The 19,702-nt window shown below is 36.1% G+C and overlaps 1 protein-coding gene across 30 annotated transcripts in view; it reads left to right on the forward strand.

Annotated features, from left to right (window-relative positions):
• The window catches only part of NRXN1 (neurexin 1), a 1,144,745-nt gene that overhangs the window by 502,346 nt on the left and 622,697 nt on the right, over positions 1–19,702 (forward strand). For 22 of the 30 annotated variants that reach the window (XM_037745697.1, XM_037745699.1, XM_017548539.1 and 19 more), the window contains 3 exons: positions 3,040–3,423; positions 10,212–10,415; positions 12,997–13,023. In XM_037745697.1, coding sequence (XP_037601625.1) covers positions 3,040–3,423; positions 10,212–10,415; positions 12,997–13,023 — 615 coding nt within the window. The remainder of the gene's footprint in view (positions 1–3,039; positions 3,424–10,211; positions 10,416–12,996; positions 13,024–19,702) is intronic. The other 8 variants (XM_037745709.1, XM_017548542.2, XM_037745704.1 and 5 more) reach the window with 1 other exon arrangement.

The following is a 19,702-nucleotide window of genomic DNA, read 5'->3' on the forward strand; positions in this document are numbered from 1 at the left end:
TGTGTGTGTGTGTGTAAGTGTGCAGAGGGATACTTAAAAATTGTGATCTTTATGACTGTGATCAGAAAACTCTAGTCTAATGAAAAAGTTATAGTAAGAATCTTACCCTGTCTATATCATCAAGCACATTCATAAAAAAACTTATATGAACTTTCTTACTTTACTCAAAGCAAGCACTAATGCACCGTAAATAAAAATCAAGAGACACAATTAATCCATCCTTACTGTCAGACAGACTGTCATGAATGAATGTCTAAACCACCAGGCAGCAGTTTTGCCCCTGAGAGTGAGTACAGATACAGTACATCAAGGTATAGAAACTAAATGGAAGAGGTGGAGAGGGTGAGTTGCAGAAGCCACTGAATTTCCTTGTCTCAGGAATCCTCCAGGAATCCTCTTTGTGTCAGAATTATAATACCCCGAGTACGGACAATTCAGTCTTTCCAAGGGGTTTTCTTTTACCCCCTTCTGAGCTGAATAAAAAGAGCATATGGGAAAACACACCTATATATATGTTACATATATATGTATATTTGAATATATCTGCACTCTTGGAATAGTTTGTCATTGTTCATTTGCTAAGTCCTGTATCTCCTAACATTTCCTCTCAATAGTGGTTTTTCAGTTCGTCAAATCCTCAAAAATTCTATTGCTTTTAGGAAGCCTTATTGAGCTAATTGGAAAACAGAGTAACATCCCTCTCTCTTTTATCTTAAGAACATGTCACTTTGGCTGGGTGCTGTGGCTCATGCCTGTAATCTCAGCACTTTGAAAGGGCAAGGTGGGCATATCACTTGATTCCATGAGTTTGAGACCAGCCTGGCCAACATCACGAAACCCCATCTCTACTAAAAATACAAAAATTAGGCAGGTGTGGTGGCATACACCTGTAATCCCAGCTATTTGGGAGGCTGAGGCACAAGAATTGCCTAGACCAGGAGGCAGAGGTTGTATTGAGCCAGATCCTGCCACTGTACTGTAGCTTGTGTGACGGAGCAAGACTCTGTCTCAGAAAAAAAAAAAAAAAAGAGCATGTCACTTTGCATGTAACTCTTCACTTTCCATGATATGTGCTTTTTAAAGTGTCCACCTTTCATTTTGTCATTAATAGACACTCTCATCTTATTCTACCTTACATCAGCTACTTCAGAGAATAGGGACCATCTGTTTATTCACTTCTTAGGTATTTTGAATAGTGTCGTATACAAAATGATGCTTTAAAAATACATGTAATGATCATTCTATTTGAAATAGAAAAGAGTCCCCATTCTCTCTCAATATTACAAATTTTATTTCCTCAAAATGCCATTCTTTATATTTTTCTAAATAGGATTTTATGGTGCCCATATATTTCTAAATGAGAGTTTTCTTCTAGACACTTGTACAAATGTGAACAGTAGAAATGAATCCTTTGTTCTTTTCCCTTTTATCTGCTTCCCTAGGAGATCTCTATTTTGCTCCCCTCATTGGAAGGCCAAAATAGCAATGCCTTTGAGTGTTTCTCCCCTAGGAGCTTTTTCCTTTTCTTTTTGTGAAAGTCTAGAGAGACAAATATCCTCATAATGACTTGGCCACCTGAGCAGTCTCTGTCAGTGCTTCCATGGCCTTCTCCTTCTCAAAGGCAGACCCCATTACATTGCCCAGATCCAAGGGGGCCCTTCTGCTGGGATTTGGAATGCTCCTGGACACAGTTTTGGGGCCCGCAGACTTACATCCTTAGTTAGATACATGTTTTCACTTGGGGGCAGGACTTTGGTATTCTGTGTAGCAACTAAAATGCATCTCCCGACACACACCCTACCCACCCTCCACTTCCTCTTTTTGTCCCTACTTCTGTACCACACCTCCCATCTCCAGGTCTCGCTACCCTAAATCCCTGAGGTTCTATGCCTATGCCCCAGCATGCTATCAGACCTTTTCTAATACTGTTTCTCTCATCAGACTCTTCCTATCCTGCCTTATAATCTAGAGCTGAAAAACAAACCTGGGATAATGTGGTTATGGGTCCATGCGGTGTTCTGTTTGGGTATCATAGTTGCATTTTTTACAAAGGTTTTTCTGAAAATAGAATATTGGTGGAATTTTTGGTAATCTGACAGTATGTATGGAAGTTTTGATCAGGAATGTGCTTTTGATCTTTGTTTTATATTTCATAGATTCCACTAATATTTTTCTGTGACCCTCAAATGATCCTGTGTAGATGAATACCTGCTTATCCCATACTTAGGGCTTAGAACCTATGTATTCATAAACCAATAAATTTTTCTCCTTAACAGTTGGAGTAAGAGAAAGAAAGCCTTATTCATTTAAATAAATAACTAGTTTGGTTTAAAAATAAGGGAGCAATTGATTTTGCTTGATTCTTTTACTGAAATACAATAATGAACATTTATGCAGTACTTATTATAAACCATGAACATTACTAGTATTATTTTATTCATCACTCAAAGCAACCTTATCAAGTTGATAATATTATTATGCCCATATTATGAATAAGGGAAACAAAACTATTTAAGTTAGTCAGTACGTTTACATAGCTAGGAGTAATGAAGTTAGTTTTTGATATAGGTAATCTGTCAAACCATTGTGCTCAGAGTAATCAAGCCAGTTAAAATAGGAACATAAAATCTTTCCTTAGTTTGCAGATGAACATTAGCTTTGAAAACAAGCACTAACCAAGAGGAATCTGACTTTCTTCTAGAGACTGCTATAGAATGCCAGTTTCTTTATGTTTACTGCATGTATACATGCATTGGCTGAACTGTTAGAGGCTCTCAAACACTATTTGTTGGCTGTACACTTTGGTTTTCATTCTCATGTTCAAATGGAACCATTTGGTTAGTCTGCCTTATTTCTAAAGTTACTTAATTCCACAGATTTCTTAATTTCTCTGGGAAATACCAGGAAATGGGTATAGAAAGAATAATAATAATTGTCTGCCTCCAAGGACTTCACCATTAAGCAGATGAAAGAGAGAAAGGTAATTAGAACACATTGGTGCTTTTTAAAGACCTGTGTATTTTCCTCTCTTTGTAATAGGTACCATTTCTGTCAACACATTGCGTACTCCCTACACTGCTCCTGGTGAGAGTGAGATTCTGGACCTGGATGATGAGTTGTACCTGGGGGGCCTGCCAGAAAATAAAGCTGGCCTTGTCTTCCCTACTGAGGTGTGGACTGCTCTGCTCAACTATGGCTACGTGGGCTGCATCAGGGATTTGTTCATCGATGGCCAAAGCAAAGATATACGGCAAATGGCTGAAGTTCAAAGCACTGCTGGAGTGAAGCCCTCTTGCTCAAGGGAAACAGCAAAACCGTGCCTTAGCAACCCTTGCAAAAACAATGGCATGTGCAGGGATGGGTGGAACAGATATGTCTGTGATTGTTCCGGAACAGGCTATCTTGGCAGGTCCTGTGAGAGAGGTAAGATTCTAAAACCCTGACAGCTAACTCCCTGAGATGAAAAGTATATTAACTGTTGACCTCAAACCTGAACTGACCATTGAAACATAACGTATACTCGACTGAAGTAAATTCTGTTTGTTTAAGCTGAGCAGCCATACCTCACATGGATTACTAATGAGCACTTAATGTTTTTCAAAGAGCGTGGTTCTGAAAGGACACCACTCTTAAGTATAATGCAGGAATAGAAATTTGAATCTTTAGTATCCTCTAGAGTATGAGCCTAAGATGTATTACAGATAATAACTGCTGTCTCTTTTGCCCAGTTTTTCACTTCAGAACACTAGACAGGAAAAGAGGCATGAATTAGACATACCTATGGCTTCTAGTGCTGATACCCATGCTAAGAAATAGCAGTTGAGGCAAGCTAAGCTGTGAGCTGCAATGTCCCTGATACAACCGGGTGAGACTTAAGTTAGCCTGCTCATTTCACTTCGGTCAACTTACAAAAGTGACAATATCCTCTCTGAAAAGTAAGCTGACTTTCGGTCACCTAAGGTGCACCAACGTTTTTTGGAAGTGTACCCTAATAGAGAAAGTACTTACCTTTGGCTGGGACCTAACCAATTGCAGAGGATTCATTTACTGATTTGCTATTAAGGCTTAGCTGTGCCTATTGAAGTCCTAAGCAGGTACCACATCTTTTGCTGTAATAGATGGCAAACCTACATTTAGTTTTTCTTTTCCTCTCCCATTAAAAAAAAAAAGGAATGAGGATTCAAAGAAAACTGAAGGATAATAGCTGTCCCAGTTAATCTGCAGAACAGGCTAAAGGAATAAATAGCAGAATAAATAGTTCTGGGCTTATTTTTCCATCGACCCAGTGTTTCAGATAAATGCTTTAGTCATTACACCCATTGTCACTTATTTTCAACAATGGAACTAAAAATCAATATTAAAAAATATTGATGAGTTGTTCCATTGTTCTTACCTGTTACAAATAACATTGCTTTATTACATATTTAGCCTAAAAGTACCTAGCATCTATTTTTAAGCTAAGAATATTTATTGTTTTCCTTTTTTTTATTCCTGAAATAATTTAATTCATTTTGCCTAAAACTTCCTAGGAAAAAAGGGGTTATTTTGTGAAACCCAAAATTGAAATGTGATTTTGGTTATTTATCTTAAAATGGAGGTACATCAACTTATTACTTCTATGATTAATATTAAAAAATATAAATATTTAGTAGTAATATATTAATCATGTATTAAACTGCTTACCAGATGCTATTATTATTGTGTGTCATGCAATTAGATGGGTCAATAGGTGGCTATTTTATCACATAGATATAGATATATTCATTCATTCTCCTTATGATAGGACCTAACTGCAATTTCTGTGAATTGTCAACACAGCTTAGCTATTTCTGTATCATTACTTAGTATGGAGTATATTCTTTATACATTTCCTCTTTGCATTTTGCTTCCCAATTTTAGTTTGTTTGTTTAGTTTTGTTTTTGGAAATTGCCAAAATGATGAAAAAATGTAGCAAAGCTTGCAAGGTACAGTACAGTTAGGCATATATGAGATTAGCGGACTTGCATGATTTAAGGTTTTGTTTTAATTTTATCCCTCAGAGACCTGCCAGTTACTCTGATGTCTCTTAGTTAAGTGAAACTGGAAAACTCAACTGTCACATGAATTACGGAAGCTTTCAGTTAAATATGCGTGGTGTACCACCCTGTGGCAATATTCTGCTACTACATATGGCAAAAATAAAAATAGAAATTGTAGACCTTTCAGAGCCAGCAATCAGAGAGGAAATATTTATGTATTGCAATGATTAGAAAAAGGGACAGCAAGCATATGTAGATTTGTAAATGAGAATTTAATAGCAAACTTTATCATCGGGATTCAGCATACATTTTTATCTGATAGGAGGCTGGAGGTTTCTGTTGATTTCTTTGCTTCCAGGTTGGCTGTGTACTGAGGAAAAATGGTCATTTTGGGGTGGTTCTTATTACTGGACCACCCATTGTATTGTGAGACGTCTGTGCTTTTCAGAATTAATTTTCTTGCTCACGTTAGGGTGCCTCCTGAGAGCAAGGGAAATGTGTGAGGGTTGTCATGCTCAATACCACGAAAGTTGGCTTCTTTCCAGCTCCTAGCTCTTATATCCTAGTTCAGTTAATTCAACATCATGCCTGAAACTCTGAGTTTCCAATTTAAAAGAAGGGGCTTTGAAACTGAGTTTCTTCTCCTGGCACATATTGGTCACATAAGGCTATTGTTGATCAAATAAGAGCTGACAAGTCCTGAAGTTATTTTTTAAAGAGCACTTTTAATTTTCTTATTATTGAGCAAAAATTGATAATTTATAATTTATGAAGATAATTATTCAAAGTAATTAAAAAGCATGTTCAAGTCCTTGGACTTAGAAAGTTCAGCATGGAGAAATTGTGTTACAATCGTATTACAGGAGATCTTTATCCTGCTTAAGGAAGCAAAGGAGTTTATAAGAAAGAACAAAATACTTGCTAACTTAGGCAAATAAGAAGATGGCATTTTGCTTCACATGTATTGATTCTATAAGAAGGAGTTGTACGGAAATAATGTTCAATGAATAAAAGTTAAATTTAGCACCTTCCCTTCTGCTTTATTTTTAATGAAACAGAATTTGTGGAGACTTGATTATATAAAAATCATTCTCAGTTATATGTAAGAATAAGAGCATTGATATAATCAGAGGTCTACTTTATACTGTTTGTTAAAATTCCAACAGATGGAGGGACAGATGTCAGAGCAATATAATTTGGCTGCCTGTCTGATTTTCATCGTTGATCACAATATGTGACTGCCTTTCGGCAGAACTGAGCACAGGTGTACACTTTAGACTGCAACAAAGAATAATGCAGAAGAGCAAATTTATCAAACTTAATGACAAGGGAGAAGGAGATATAGAAGACAAAGTTGAAACTGTTTTTCTCCCCCAGTGGGAAGTATTATACTGGAATTAGCCTTTTAAAGACTTATTGCGTGTTTTAAATGACAAAATAATTTTACTAATGTTCAAGGATGCTGCCAAATAGCATAACCTTCAAATGTCAGAATGTTGTTTACCATTTATTTGGCAACTCTAGACTACAACCCTGAGCATTTTCTATTTCTTGTCTAATTAAACATTAGCTCTAATTATGAGGAATCATTTAAGCTTTCATTTGTCGTTTATCAACAAGTTATTTTCATATTGAGAATTATTTAAAATGACACTTGGGGACACTCAAGTTTTATTGCTTTACTGTGTTATTTCAGTCCTGCAGCTCTTTGGAGAAAGTTAAAGGCTAATTATTCTGATTACTTTTTCTTCTCTGGATTGTATTTCACACTATATTTATGATCCATTGTCAGTCACCTATATTTCTAAAAGGAGACATCCCCATTTAGTTTTCAATCAAATTGAGCTACTTTTCATAGAAGAATATAAGATGATTTCCAAAATACAATTATTCAATAATAGAGCCTAGCTGTACAGATTAACTACAGAGGAGAGAGCGAACACTGTTTTCATCTTCTTATCTGTACAATACTGAAGTAACTGAACACATGATAATGGCTTTTACACTTTTATTCAGGTATTTGTTACTTTATAGATATGAGTCATGATTGGCTAGTTTAGGAAAAGTAAAAGTAAAGATCAAATTTGCTTTAAAATTATACCACAAGCACTTTTCTCTCTAGAATTCACTATAACTTTACACTCAGGTTTTAATTATATCTTCCGCAACAGCAATTTGATTACTTGTACAAGCCTTTGACTGCTGGGATTGTACTCCCATTTGGGAAACTTCTTACCTAATAGGAAAAAATATGATAAGGAACTACTATATTTTTGAAGACCATATTTTATTTTATCACTGCCTAGGGCATTGCCTAACCATGAGGCCTCTATTTTGATAAATAGGCACTTTGCTAGCCTATCTTCTACAGCCCAATTTTGACCTTCAAAGTGGACTTTATTAAATATTTTGTTCATGCACGTCACTGAAATTAGATTTCACTTGCAATAACAGAATAAATACTTAATTTCTTTGGTAAGCATTTACGTAAGCTTGGTATTCAAATTGAAATTAGCTCACTATATATATGTGTGTATATGTGTGTGTGGAATTATTGATTCAATTAATATTTATGGAGGCTCTGATGTGGGCCTGGCATTCTGGGGGCACTTGCTGCTGACAGAGTAATGCATATGAGAGATTGATCCCTGCCCTCAAGATACTTGTATTCTAAAGAGCAAATACAGATACAAACAAGAAATGGTCATTAAAAAAAATGAAATGGTGAGTAGATATTCAATAACTGGCGCGGATAGCAGGCCTCTCTAGAGTAACATTTGAGCAGAGGCCTAAATGCTGAAAGAAGCAGCTATTTAAAGATCTGGGTTGAAACATTTTTAAACAGAGGGATCTGAAAGTGCAGACACTTCAATGAGGGCATGAAATTGGCGTATCTGGAGCTCACTGAACAAGAAGTGGGAGATACTTAAAGCTGAGGCCAGAGAGATGGGCTGGGGCCAGGGTCACACTGATCTTTACAGATTAAAAAAAGTGGAAACACGGTTAAGGGAGCTATGACAATGTTCTAGGTGAGAGATGAGAGCAGAGTCTGAGGCACATTAGTGGCAGAGGTGAGCAACAGTCAATGCAGAATGTGGATTGGAATTAGAGCCTATAAGACTTACAGACTTGCAGATACATTGGACATGGCAGAGAGAGGAAGAGAAATCAGAAAGGTTTAGGTCTGAGCAATGGGACTATCACATTTACTGAGATGGAGAAGACTGAAGAAAGAATGTTTTGAATTTGTTCATTTTCAGAGGGTGTGAATTAGGAGTTTAGTGAGGTGCCTATCATATTCCAATTGAGAATTTTCCATAGGCAATTGATGTTAGATCTCAGGAGAGAAGTCAGAACCCTTAATAAGTATTAGAGGAGTGAGCATATGAATTGACTGAGATCTCTTAAGTCAAGAGGTAGGTGGAAAAGAGAAGGGAGCTAACCTAAGCAGGGAGACCTGTAACCCTTGGTGCTTAGAGAGTTTCTGGATGCTCACTTAATCCCATGAGGGTGACAAATAATGATTAAAGTCTTACAGAAACAGTACTTGACTTTCTGAAAGATAAATTTGCAAAATCACAACTCTGAATATACTCCTAATGCTGAACACTGTTGTACTAGTAAAGTTAATTGTTATGCTGTGTAAGTCGGCAAAAGAATGAGAATTTCCTGGTTCATTTTAATTCCAGGTAGTTTTTCTTTATTAAGTGATATCCTGAGTTATTGGAAGCAATGAGAAAGCAAATAGATTCATGCTTGTTTTGCAATGTTCCACTACCATAATAGTGTTTAACACTAAGGAGTGCTATTTCTTAAAGCCATCAGGTTGTCATCAACAGTGTTTCCATTCACTTATTTGTGTGTTTAAGACAGTACTAAGCAACTTCCCTATTGATGCCATCTACCTTAGTTTTCTAACAAACACCCTCCCAAATTTCCAGTCCCACCCCATGCTTATTCAGTGTAGCAAAGGCACAACATTATTGCTCTGGGTGACAACTTAACATATTCAGGACACCAGGGTTGTGCTTATACATGATATTTAGAGTTACTCCCCTTCTATAAATTAACCTTAAAAGGAAGTAACAGTTTAATCCTTCTTAAAAAATTACCTTGTTAAACATAATGTCTCTAAAGAACCATTATCTGGTGTTTGGTAATATCAGTTTTTCTTTTGAACATCAATTTTGGTAAAGTATTGGCCTAATTCCTATAGTTATGCCATATTTCTTTTTTTTCTTTTAAAAATAATTCTATCAGGGCAGAGATAAGGAAAAAAATGATGATAGTCACTTCTCCTAGAACTACATGCTTTTAGGCATTAGAAGTCTTCTGGCAGTACCCTCTCGTTGTGCAGATGAAGAATTCAGAACCAAGGCAAGGTTGACTAATTCCACAGAACTAGTCAGTGAGCTCACCATACATAAACATGCATTGAAAAGTTGCTGGAGGCTGGGCACAGTGGCTCGTGCCTATAATCCCAGCACTTTGGGAACCTGGTGTGAGAGGGTCACTTGAGCCCAGGAGTTTGAGACCAGCTTGGGCAACAAAGAATACTTATCTCTAGAAAAAAGTCTTAGTAATAACCTAGCCTGGCATGGTGGCATGTGCCTGTGGTTTCAGCTACTCAGGAGGCTGAGGTGGAAAGATTGCTTGAGCCCTGAAGGTCATGGCTGTAGTAAGCTGAGATCCTGCCACTGCACTCCGGCCTAGGGGATGGAGCTAGACCTTGTCTCAAGCAAGCCACAACCATCCAAAAAAAAAAAAAAAGAAAACCAAACCAAACCAACAACAACAACAAAATAGCCCCACAAAAGTTGTTGGTGTTTCAAACTAAGCTCACACTGTGGCTTTACAAAAGAACGTGATCTTTGCTCTTGAGAAGGGGGAAAACATAATCAAACACTCAAATCCAACATGATTAATGCTACAGGTAGACAGTGCTGTAGGAACAACAAAAAAAAGAAACTGCTGATATCTCTGTTTCTGGGCTTTAGCAAATATCTCACAAGAGAAGTCCTCTATTGTGACTTCTCTTTACGGCTTATAATTTTGTTTATTTCTGAAGAAGGTGAATTGATATTATTGTATTGTGTTCTAGAAGTCTTTGATAATAAATGATCCTTTTCCTTTTTAAAATATTAATGCACTAAAACATCCACAAGCTTATTATATTCATTTTCCATCTCTAGAGGCTACGGTTTTGAGCTATGATGGGAGCATGTTTATGAAAATTCAGCTTCCTGTAGTCATGCACACGGAGGCTGAGGATGTGTCCTTACGATTCCGATCCCAGCGTGCATATGGCATTCTGATGGCAACCACTTCTAGAGATTCTGCTGATACCCTCCGCCTGGAGCTAGATGCAGGGCGCGTGAAACTGACGGTCAATCTAGGTAACAACCTGCCTTCCCCCATTGAACTAACACTTTTTACTTTTTGTTCAATTTTGCCTGCAAACATTGATCAAGTAGCCTGTTTGCCATGGAAAGTTAAACACCTAATGGTCTTATTTCCATCATTTGAAGTAATTTAGGTTTGGGGGGGCATCTTTTTATTTTATTTTTTTTTTATGTTTAACATAACTTACCGTTTTGTGATTTCTACCACTGAGGGTTCTTAAAAGAGAAGCCATGTATGTCAGTGAGGTTAATTGAAAATACAAATTATAAAGCCTGATGTTGCCTCCAGCTGAATTTCGGTTGCTATATTCACTGACATTTGGATCAGTTATAGGTGACATCCTTGCAGATAAATAAAAACGTGTTTGCTTAGAAAAGATTGGCACAAAATATCAAATTTCTACTTTGCTATCTAGATGAACAGTTACCTATTTTAATACTTGTTCTTATTCTACTCCATGTGCTTCTCCTTTGAATAGTCACCTTTGTGGTACCCCATCTTTTCTGTTTTGGAGTACTGTGTGGTGGTATTTTGCTATCAAACAGCGATCCACAACCCTTCAATGCCCAAAGTCTGCGGCCCTTAGCAAACAGCCATGAGAACACTAGAGACACAGGCTCTTCTACAGAAAGATAATGCTTTCCTGCTTAATTGTAGCATTAAGAAAGACTCATTACAGTAAAACCTCACCAACCTGGATGAATTATGGGGGGAAACCAGGCTGAATTAGGAAAAAGTCTGAATTGCAGATTTTTTAAATTGTTTAAGCAGTTTTTTAAAAAAATTATACTCAAAAACATAATAGTTTGGAAAGCCTTATCAAGGAAAGGGCTCTCTAGGCTGGTTGGATAAGAATTATTTATAATTAGCACATTTTTTTCATGCAAACTGTGCCACCAATGTAAAGTATTGGAAATCAGTTTTCTTCCCAAACTTGGCTTTTCAAAATCTTGTTTGTTTATGAGTTTAAAATTTTTTTAAGAGATCGTTGCTCATACTGAAGGAAGCATTAATATTCTGCCCAAACTTTCAGTATTATCATTAATTCAAAATAAGAAGAGTCAAAATTAATGAGGTTTTACTGTATTTTTGACAGTGTTAAACACCCATAGATAGAAATGAATAAACAGAGAGAGAAAAATAAAATTTGAAACTACGTAGATTTACTACCAAAAAAGATTAATAAAACGTGATGAGGTAAGGCATTTGTGGAAACCCCACCTACATTTTCAAATTGTGCTGGGCAGAATGATAACCCATAAAATATATAATTATCCCATTTGTATCTTATTGCATGTAATTATATTTAATTAATATTAGTGACATGAAGTTAAACAATAAGGTTAAAAAATACTACTTTAATAACGCAGAGCGCTCTCAATTACTGTTCTGTTAGAGTACCCTCTAGTGACAAGGACAGGTTACTACAAGCTAATCAAAACAAATCGCCTAATTGCAAGCAGTAAAGCTGCTGTTAGTCAAAGTGCAAACACTCATGAGAATTTTCCAACAGCAAAGCATTCTGTAGAAAGAGTTGTGTAGGTGCTGGTCCTTGGCTGCTTGCAACCACTTTTCTGATGCGGTTGACGACACATGACAAACTCAGCTATATGGAAACAGAATCTAGGTTTCTATTTTTTATGTTCCTCAAAGGCATTAAATAATAAAACCAAAACCAACAAATACATATATATATATAATAAATATGAAACATCCTGCATAGTCTTTTAAGAATAACCACTGTAATTACAGTTTGTGTTGCCCATACCAGACATTCTGTTCTTATAGTAGCTGCTTTTATATAAAGCAAGTGTAAGAATGGGAAAATCCAGAAAGGGAAAATCAAGGGAAGGATGACACTTATCCCGTAGCGATGACATCGTTAGCTCCTCAGAGAGGCGTAGGCTTGTGTGCTTTGAATAACGACTGCTCCTTAGCCACCAGAGTTTCTAAAGGAAATGTACAGTTGTTTCTTTCCTCCTCCAATTAACGCAAGGTGTGGAATCCAGCCAACGTCTGGCAGTTATCTTTTTATGCCCAAGCAAATAAAATTTAAAAACAAACCAAAAACCATTAAGATAAGATAAGAATAATTTTAACTTGCTTTCCATGTGACTGCTGCAATTCTGAAGGATTCTGTTGGCCTTTGTGGGATATTAGATTTTGGAGGTCCAAGATGTCTGCGCCTAGCTGAACTTGCACTGTACCCCATTGTGACGGAGCACTTTTACATTTTGCTGAAAATAATGATATGTTCTTTCACAGATGGGGAGAAAGTTGCAGCCAGTCTAAGCCAAACATCTTTGACATTTAACAACTCTTTACTTCACTTAGATTTGTCACCATGTAGCTTTGTTTGAATTGGCCATTTTTAAAACCTTCTCTTGTTGTTTCCAGTGTTAAACTTTTATAACAATACATCTGGGCTTTAAAAATATGTAAAGAATAATGATATGGAGTGGCCATATTTGCATGTGTCTGTCCCCGGAAGGGTGGACTGTAATTTTATTGGATGTCTGCAGCTATTACCTTGAAGGATGAATTTTCATTTTTCATCTATTCTTCCCCATCTAGATTGTATCAGGATTAACTGTAATTCCAGTAAGTGCCTATTCAAAATTTTTAAAATGTTATTCCTCCATTATGATGTAAGCTAGTCAAGATAAAAAGAGATAGAAAGAGAGCAAGAGAAATGTGTTTATAAAACTCATGAACTCACTTTTGAAGTATACCAGTCCATCATCTGGGTTGTAAAAATTCATTTTTAAATTTCTACATCTAAAGACGTTCCCACTGCAGTTCCTACCTCTATGTGGAAAAAGAGGTGACAAGCATTTTGTAGTAGAATGTGCCAGTACCTTATAGACCTGTAGATACTGCAAGTGGCATTTGTGGACTCCGGTTGTTCTCTTTATAACCAAATAGGAGAAAATATTGTGGATCTTATTTTCTTCTGTCTTTATCTTTTAACTCAAGTACAAAAAATGGTTAATTCCTCTGACTTCAAGAGTTATTATTAAATCCATCTAAGAAGTTTTTTATAGACATAGAAAATTACTTGTCTAAAATGTTCTTCCTTGATCATTAAGAATGTTTATATGATGAATTTTTACATCCTAATCATATCTCTGCAAAAATAACCAAAACCCTTCAAATTTGTGACATGCATGTGAACTGATGAGTCTGGAAAGATGTATGGACTGAGTTTTCTTTGAATTTGGACAACAGATCTGAAAGGATATAAGGACTGTGATTTTATTTTGAGTTGTAGCATTATCTTAAGAGTAAACTTATTTATTTCTTTACATAAATGCTCAGGTTTTTCCTTTCCAGGTTTTGCTGATCACATTAGGAAACCTCCAATGATCACAACACAAAGTCATTAGCAATTTAAATAAAATGGTTCTAACAAACATCTAATCTCTTCTTGTCACAGTAAAGAACTTTTTTAAAATTTTCTTGGAACAATGCTGAATGTGAGTTGATGGAATCTACTCCCCAAAACATTGGCAGTGTTTTCAAGTGGCAATAAGGTATCCTCTGAGACCACACAGAGGTCTTAAACTTGCAAAAACAAAACCATTTTCCTAGTAAAATACATACTTTTTCAAACACTGTGCCTCTTACAAGTCATAACTGTATCCATATATTTTTAATATTCTTTTAAAAATAGCATTAAAATGAGTTTGTTCAATCACACCAATAAAAATGTAGCAGAATCATGACTTATTAAAAAATAAGTTAATAAATTATAACCAATATGTCAGGCATTTAAAAACATCTCACACAAAATAGGTCCTAAAAATAGCCTGTCAAAGCTCTCACATAAGTGGAATTTTTCAAATATGTGTCATCACTTCTGTAACTCTATTACTTCCATGCATTCCTAAAAGAAATACACATTTTGCACATCTAATACCAGGTCTAGTTTGCTTTCAGCTCTGGGGCATAGATGCAGGCAAAATGGCAACTCACAACATATTCTCTGCCAAAGCCAGATCTGTGCCTCACAGCAGCTGTAGGATTTCCTGATGCCTCTTGTATCTTAGGAAATCCATGTGGGGACAATATTCCTTTCTAGACCTCTATCTTAGGTACTCATTTTATTTTATTTATATGGAGCATGCAACAAAACATGAATTTTTAAATTTATAACATGTATCTATGTAAACTATAGCAGTTAATGAAAATTATTCAAATAACATGATTCTGTATTCTGTGGCTATAGCAGTGAGTTTTTAAATGTATGTTTATAGTATAATTACTGCTGTTAGACTCATTTGCCATTTGGCTTATATCATGAGACTCTAGTATTGAGGATAGTCTTATTTTTCCTCTGGATATTCCACAGAATAATACCTTTGAGGACAAAGGTTTTTGCTGCTTAGTGAATTGTTTTCCCTTTTTAAAGAGTATGTGATACTTGAATTAAATTAATGACCGTGAACTTCCAGTGTACACATTGGACAGGACTGCACATGCCTTAACTTGACAGCAGTCACTGGAAGGAACATTACATGAACAGGTAACATTTTCATTTCCTTTGTCTCTGTTTTATTTGGGGCATAGGGAGCAGGTGTAGTGAGAAACTGAAGTTCCATAAAAAAGACTCACCTTTGAGGAAAAGGAGAACTTTACATACCAGCTAATGCAAACCTAACTCACAGTGATTAAATGAGCAGCGATTTCTACTTGAAGTGCATTCTGTACTCAATAAAAACTAAATTAACAATATCTGTACCTCGGCGTAACTTGCAGTTTAATGAAAGACTGATTTATTACATGTGTCCTCCATGAGCCATAGAGTTGTCTGAAACTAAGAAAATTAATGTACATTTATTAAATTACAGCTGATAACACCACTATCTCTAAAAATTGTACCATAACTATGATATCAACTGTATTGTGAAATTAATATGAAATATCTCAATTGATATCTTTTAAGAAAATCATCACAAGTAATATACAAAGTAAAACATAAAAGATTATCTTACCTTAAAACTAATATTAAACTCTAAGTTATTAAGTTTGAATGGAAACTTCCCCAGAAGCACTTTTCTACATTTACTTAAAATTGTGCTGTTGCTTCCTGTAGTCATTTTCGCTTTCCCCACCCCACCACCAAGTTGACAGCATCTAAACTTTTATGGGAAATATATACAGTGTCAGACTACCCAATCTTTGCTAGTGAAGAATGGGTGGTAGGTGAAGAGGGCAGAGGCTCTGGCTACATGTATTCAAACCTGCAGGACTGTAAGAGATGGCAGGTATGTTTCTTTTTCAGCCACTCCTGTGCCAGTACTTTAGATGCAGTGACAGAGTCTTCCATGGACAGTGTAGGGAGCAGCCCAGTCTTAAAATTTCCTCTGAGAAAGGGCTGATCGGAATTCCAAGCATTATCTCTGTGAGACTCCTTATTGCTGCCATTTTCCCCTTGGGAGGAAAAGCTGTCAAGCATTTTTCTATGTAAAAAAAGAGCCTCTTTTCATTTAAAAATAAAAAAAGCTTATTTTCAGATATAGATAGGGTACTTTCTCTAAAAAACTATCTCTGTGAATAAAGGTCATTTCAGTGCCAAATATATGTTCTGATCTTTCAGATTACAAACAGAATGTGACTGCACACAATCCCAGACTAATCCTGGTTTATTGATACTCATTAGCTTATATCATTGCTAAAGTACATTCATTTGCAATTTGGGATTAGATTAAGTTCAGTGTTTCCAAATTCATGGGCTGCAAGGTCAGCACAGAAATGAATTATCCATGGCTCACCACTCTCTTCTGTCCAGGCTAGGAACAAAAGGACAGTCAGATTACCCTTGCCTCCTCCATCATGATTCGATAATTTTATATGGAAGTTACTAAAAGAGACACCATCATTTAATGCAGATAATTTCTTTCTTAGACAGTGAAGGATACTTTAATAAAGGTAGATGGAAAGGGACTATAAAGTCACATTCTTTTAACATAAAAAAGAAAAACTATCCGAATTAATGAAGGAACACAAATTGTAGACTATTTAAAAAATCATCAAAAAATCATCAAAAAATCTGTACTAACAAAAACTAAATATTAACAAATTATTGCCGAAACCTTAAATCATATTGAACAAGGTGCTTTTGTGACTAGCACATGAATTATTTGTATGAGAAAATGAGTGTTTTACAGTCTCTTGCCTGGTCCACAGTATTAAAAGTCATTAAAAATGATAAAGAATGCAGAAAGAATTTTCTGTTGCTTGTGAAATTTTCTCAAGTGCATTATTAATAGGTTCTGTACAGGGCATTAGTCTCATTCTGCATTCTTTATATCTGCCAAAGCACATAGCCTAATGTCAATCTCAGAGTTACAGTAAAGGTCTGAATTTCAAGTTTAGTGCCCAATATTTCCAAACAATACATCCAAACTCATTAGGCTATGTGTTTCTACTTAATCTTTTGTGAAAATTTGGCTTTTTTTTTTTTTTTTTTTTTTGACTTTTTTTTTTTTTTTTTTTTTTTTTTTTTTTTTTTTATACTGCATGATTGAGTAGTGCTTTTTTTTTTCTTTCTCTATCTCTGGTAACCTTAAAAATTGATAGTGCTATAATCTTTTGAGGTTTAAATCCATTAAAAGTTTGAAAACTAAATTTGCTCCTTTCAATTATAGGTAAGTCCTAACTGTCATATTAGCAACTACTTTAAATATGTGGTGGATCCAGGGAGGCTTTTGTGTTTCTTGGTTTTGTTATTGTTTTCTATTCTTTTTGTTTTTCCAAATCAATGGTGTAATTGTAGAATGACCTTCTTGTCCACTGGAAGGCTTAGGGACACTTCATTTGTTTGTTTGTTTGTTTGTTTATTGAGATGGAGATGGGCCCTGTCATCTAGTCTGGAGTGCAGTGGCACAAATCTCAGCTCACTGCAACATCTGCTTCCCAGATTCAAGCAATTCTCCTACCTCAGCCTCCCAAGTAGCTGGAACTACAGGCATGCACCACTATGTCCAGCTAATCTTTGTATTTTTTGTAGAGATGGGGTTTTGCTGTGTTGGCCAGGCTGGTCTTGAACTCTTGACCTCTGGTGATCTGCTGGCCTTGGCCTCTCAAAGTGCTAGGATTACAGGCATGAGCCACCACACCCAGCCTCAGGGACACTTCCACATCCATATGAAAATAGATTTAATTAACTCATGATCTCTGGGGCTTCTTTTGTTTGCATTATTTGGTTTTCTTTATGCCTTATTACATTTGTCTCTTCTCCCACCCATCTGCACTTCCTTTCTTTCTACTAAGATTCACTCTTCTTACTTCCCCATTTCCCGTGTTGTTTGTTGTTTCGACCATTATCTTTTCTCTTGTCATCTTACAAGATTAAAACTCTTGGGGCTAAAAAAATATTTAAGCAGACCTTCCAACTACTTTGGCTTCTCATAGATAATGGTTTATTTAAGAGGCAAAGACAACAGTATTATAGATAACATTAGTGTGAACAAATTATCAAGGGCCGAAGTTCAATTTCTATTTGCAGTCCAGTGCCCAAGTATTGGATAGAAGGGACATCTAAGGACAAGTACTTAACCTCACTTTGGACTTGGGTATAGGAAAGAAACACTTCACATAGTGTGTTACTGAAAAATGTACTTTGATGGATGTCTGGAGTAGATAATAAGACCTTTGTATTATCATTTTATTACCAGAATGAAAAGATCAACTGGATATTAGTTATCACCAATTTTTATGTAGATAAAAATGGAAAGCAATAAAAGAATGCAAAATGTCAACCACTGGCACTTAAGCCATATTAGATTGCTTTGATCAGGCTGCCATTTGGGAAGCTACTTAAAAAGATACGAGGAAATTTCTGGGGGCTGAAACTTGTTAACAGAAAGTGAATACTCAGTTCAGAGTCGCTGCTTGGTGCCTGAGAGCAGAGAACTGTAAAGGGAGGCTTTTGCCTCTGCGTTCACACAGCAGTCACTTGATTTGTGGAGTTCTGTCAATCATTGCCTGTCAGTGACTGGCGTTATCCACCTGTCTAGGAAAGAAGCTGCTGAAGGAATAAGGGAAGTTCAAAATATAAATATAGAAAACAGAAGTCTTGCTGGTCTTTATTGTTGTTGCTGTTTTTTTACTGAAAGTCTATGTGAAGGAAAGTAAAAGAAAGTTTATAAATTATTTGCAGCAAAAATCTAAGAGAAATTACATGTAAAATGTAAAGAATGAGCATAGATTTCTGACAGAAAACAACTAAAAACAGGCAAAGGGTATTGGCACATGGCAATGAGTCTTTAGAAAAATATCAAAATTGGGACCAGGCACTGTAGCTCAGGCCTGTAAGCCCAGCACTTTGGGAGGCCAAGGCAGGTGGAATACCTGAGGTCGGGAGTTTGAGACCAGCCTGACCAACATGGTGAAACTCCATCTCTACTAAAAATATTTAAAAAAATTAGCCCACCATGGTGGCAGGTGCTTATAACCCCAGCTTCTTGGGAGACTGAGGCAGGAGAATCATTTGAACCTGGGAGACAGAGATTGCAGTGAGCCGAGATCATGCCATTGCACTCCAGCCTGGGCCACAGAGCAAGACTTCATCTCATTAAAAAAAAAAAGAAAAAAGAAAAGAAAAATATCAAAATTGGAATAAAAATAAATGGAAGCCCATCTGAATTAGCCACATGTTTAAACTTATGAGAATTACAAAGGACAGTACAGCTTTCATTGCATATTTAGATGGCTACATGGATTAGGCAACTGAACAATACTGTGAGTGGTTGAAAAGTAGATGGCACTGGTCTATTTCAGTGAATAATTATTCATTGCTTATATGCAAATATAAAATGCTATGATGGTCTAAAAATCACTCTCTTGTGCAGATTAATCGTGCATCTTGAAACCAAGCACAGTTATTAATTTATTCACTTTAAGCATTTCCTTATTGATACTGCAGAGACTCTTAAAGTAATGCAACATTCTTGAGTGTTGACCAAATTGATCAAATTCTCTTCAGTTGTTGAGAGATGGCATTATAACAATTGCCTAGGTAAAAAGTATAATAAAATCCAAGAAAGATTTAGAAGAAACATTTTAAACTTGATATTCCCTTATTAGTTTCTGTGAAAAAGGTGTTTCTGTTCTATAAACAAATATCCCTAAATCTAAGAGACCACAGCATGTTGGTCAGATGCTTTCATTTGTCGTGTTGTTACAAAGAGCTGTTTCTAAACATCCCCCACTTCCTCCATTGTTTTGAGTTTCTTCTCTTCTTTCCTTTCCTCTCTTCTTTTCTCCCTTCCTCCCC

This window comes from Cebus imitator, unplaced genomic scaffold (genome assembly GCF_001604975.1).
Source record: "Cebus imitator isolate Cc_AM_T3 unplaced genomic scaffold, Cebus_imitator-1.0 Scaffold209, whole genome shotgun sequence".
NCBI classification, from domain to species: Eukaryota; Metazoa; Chordata; class Mammalia; order Primates; family Cebidae; genus Cebus; species Cebus imitator.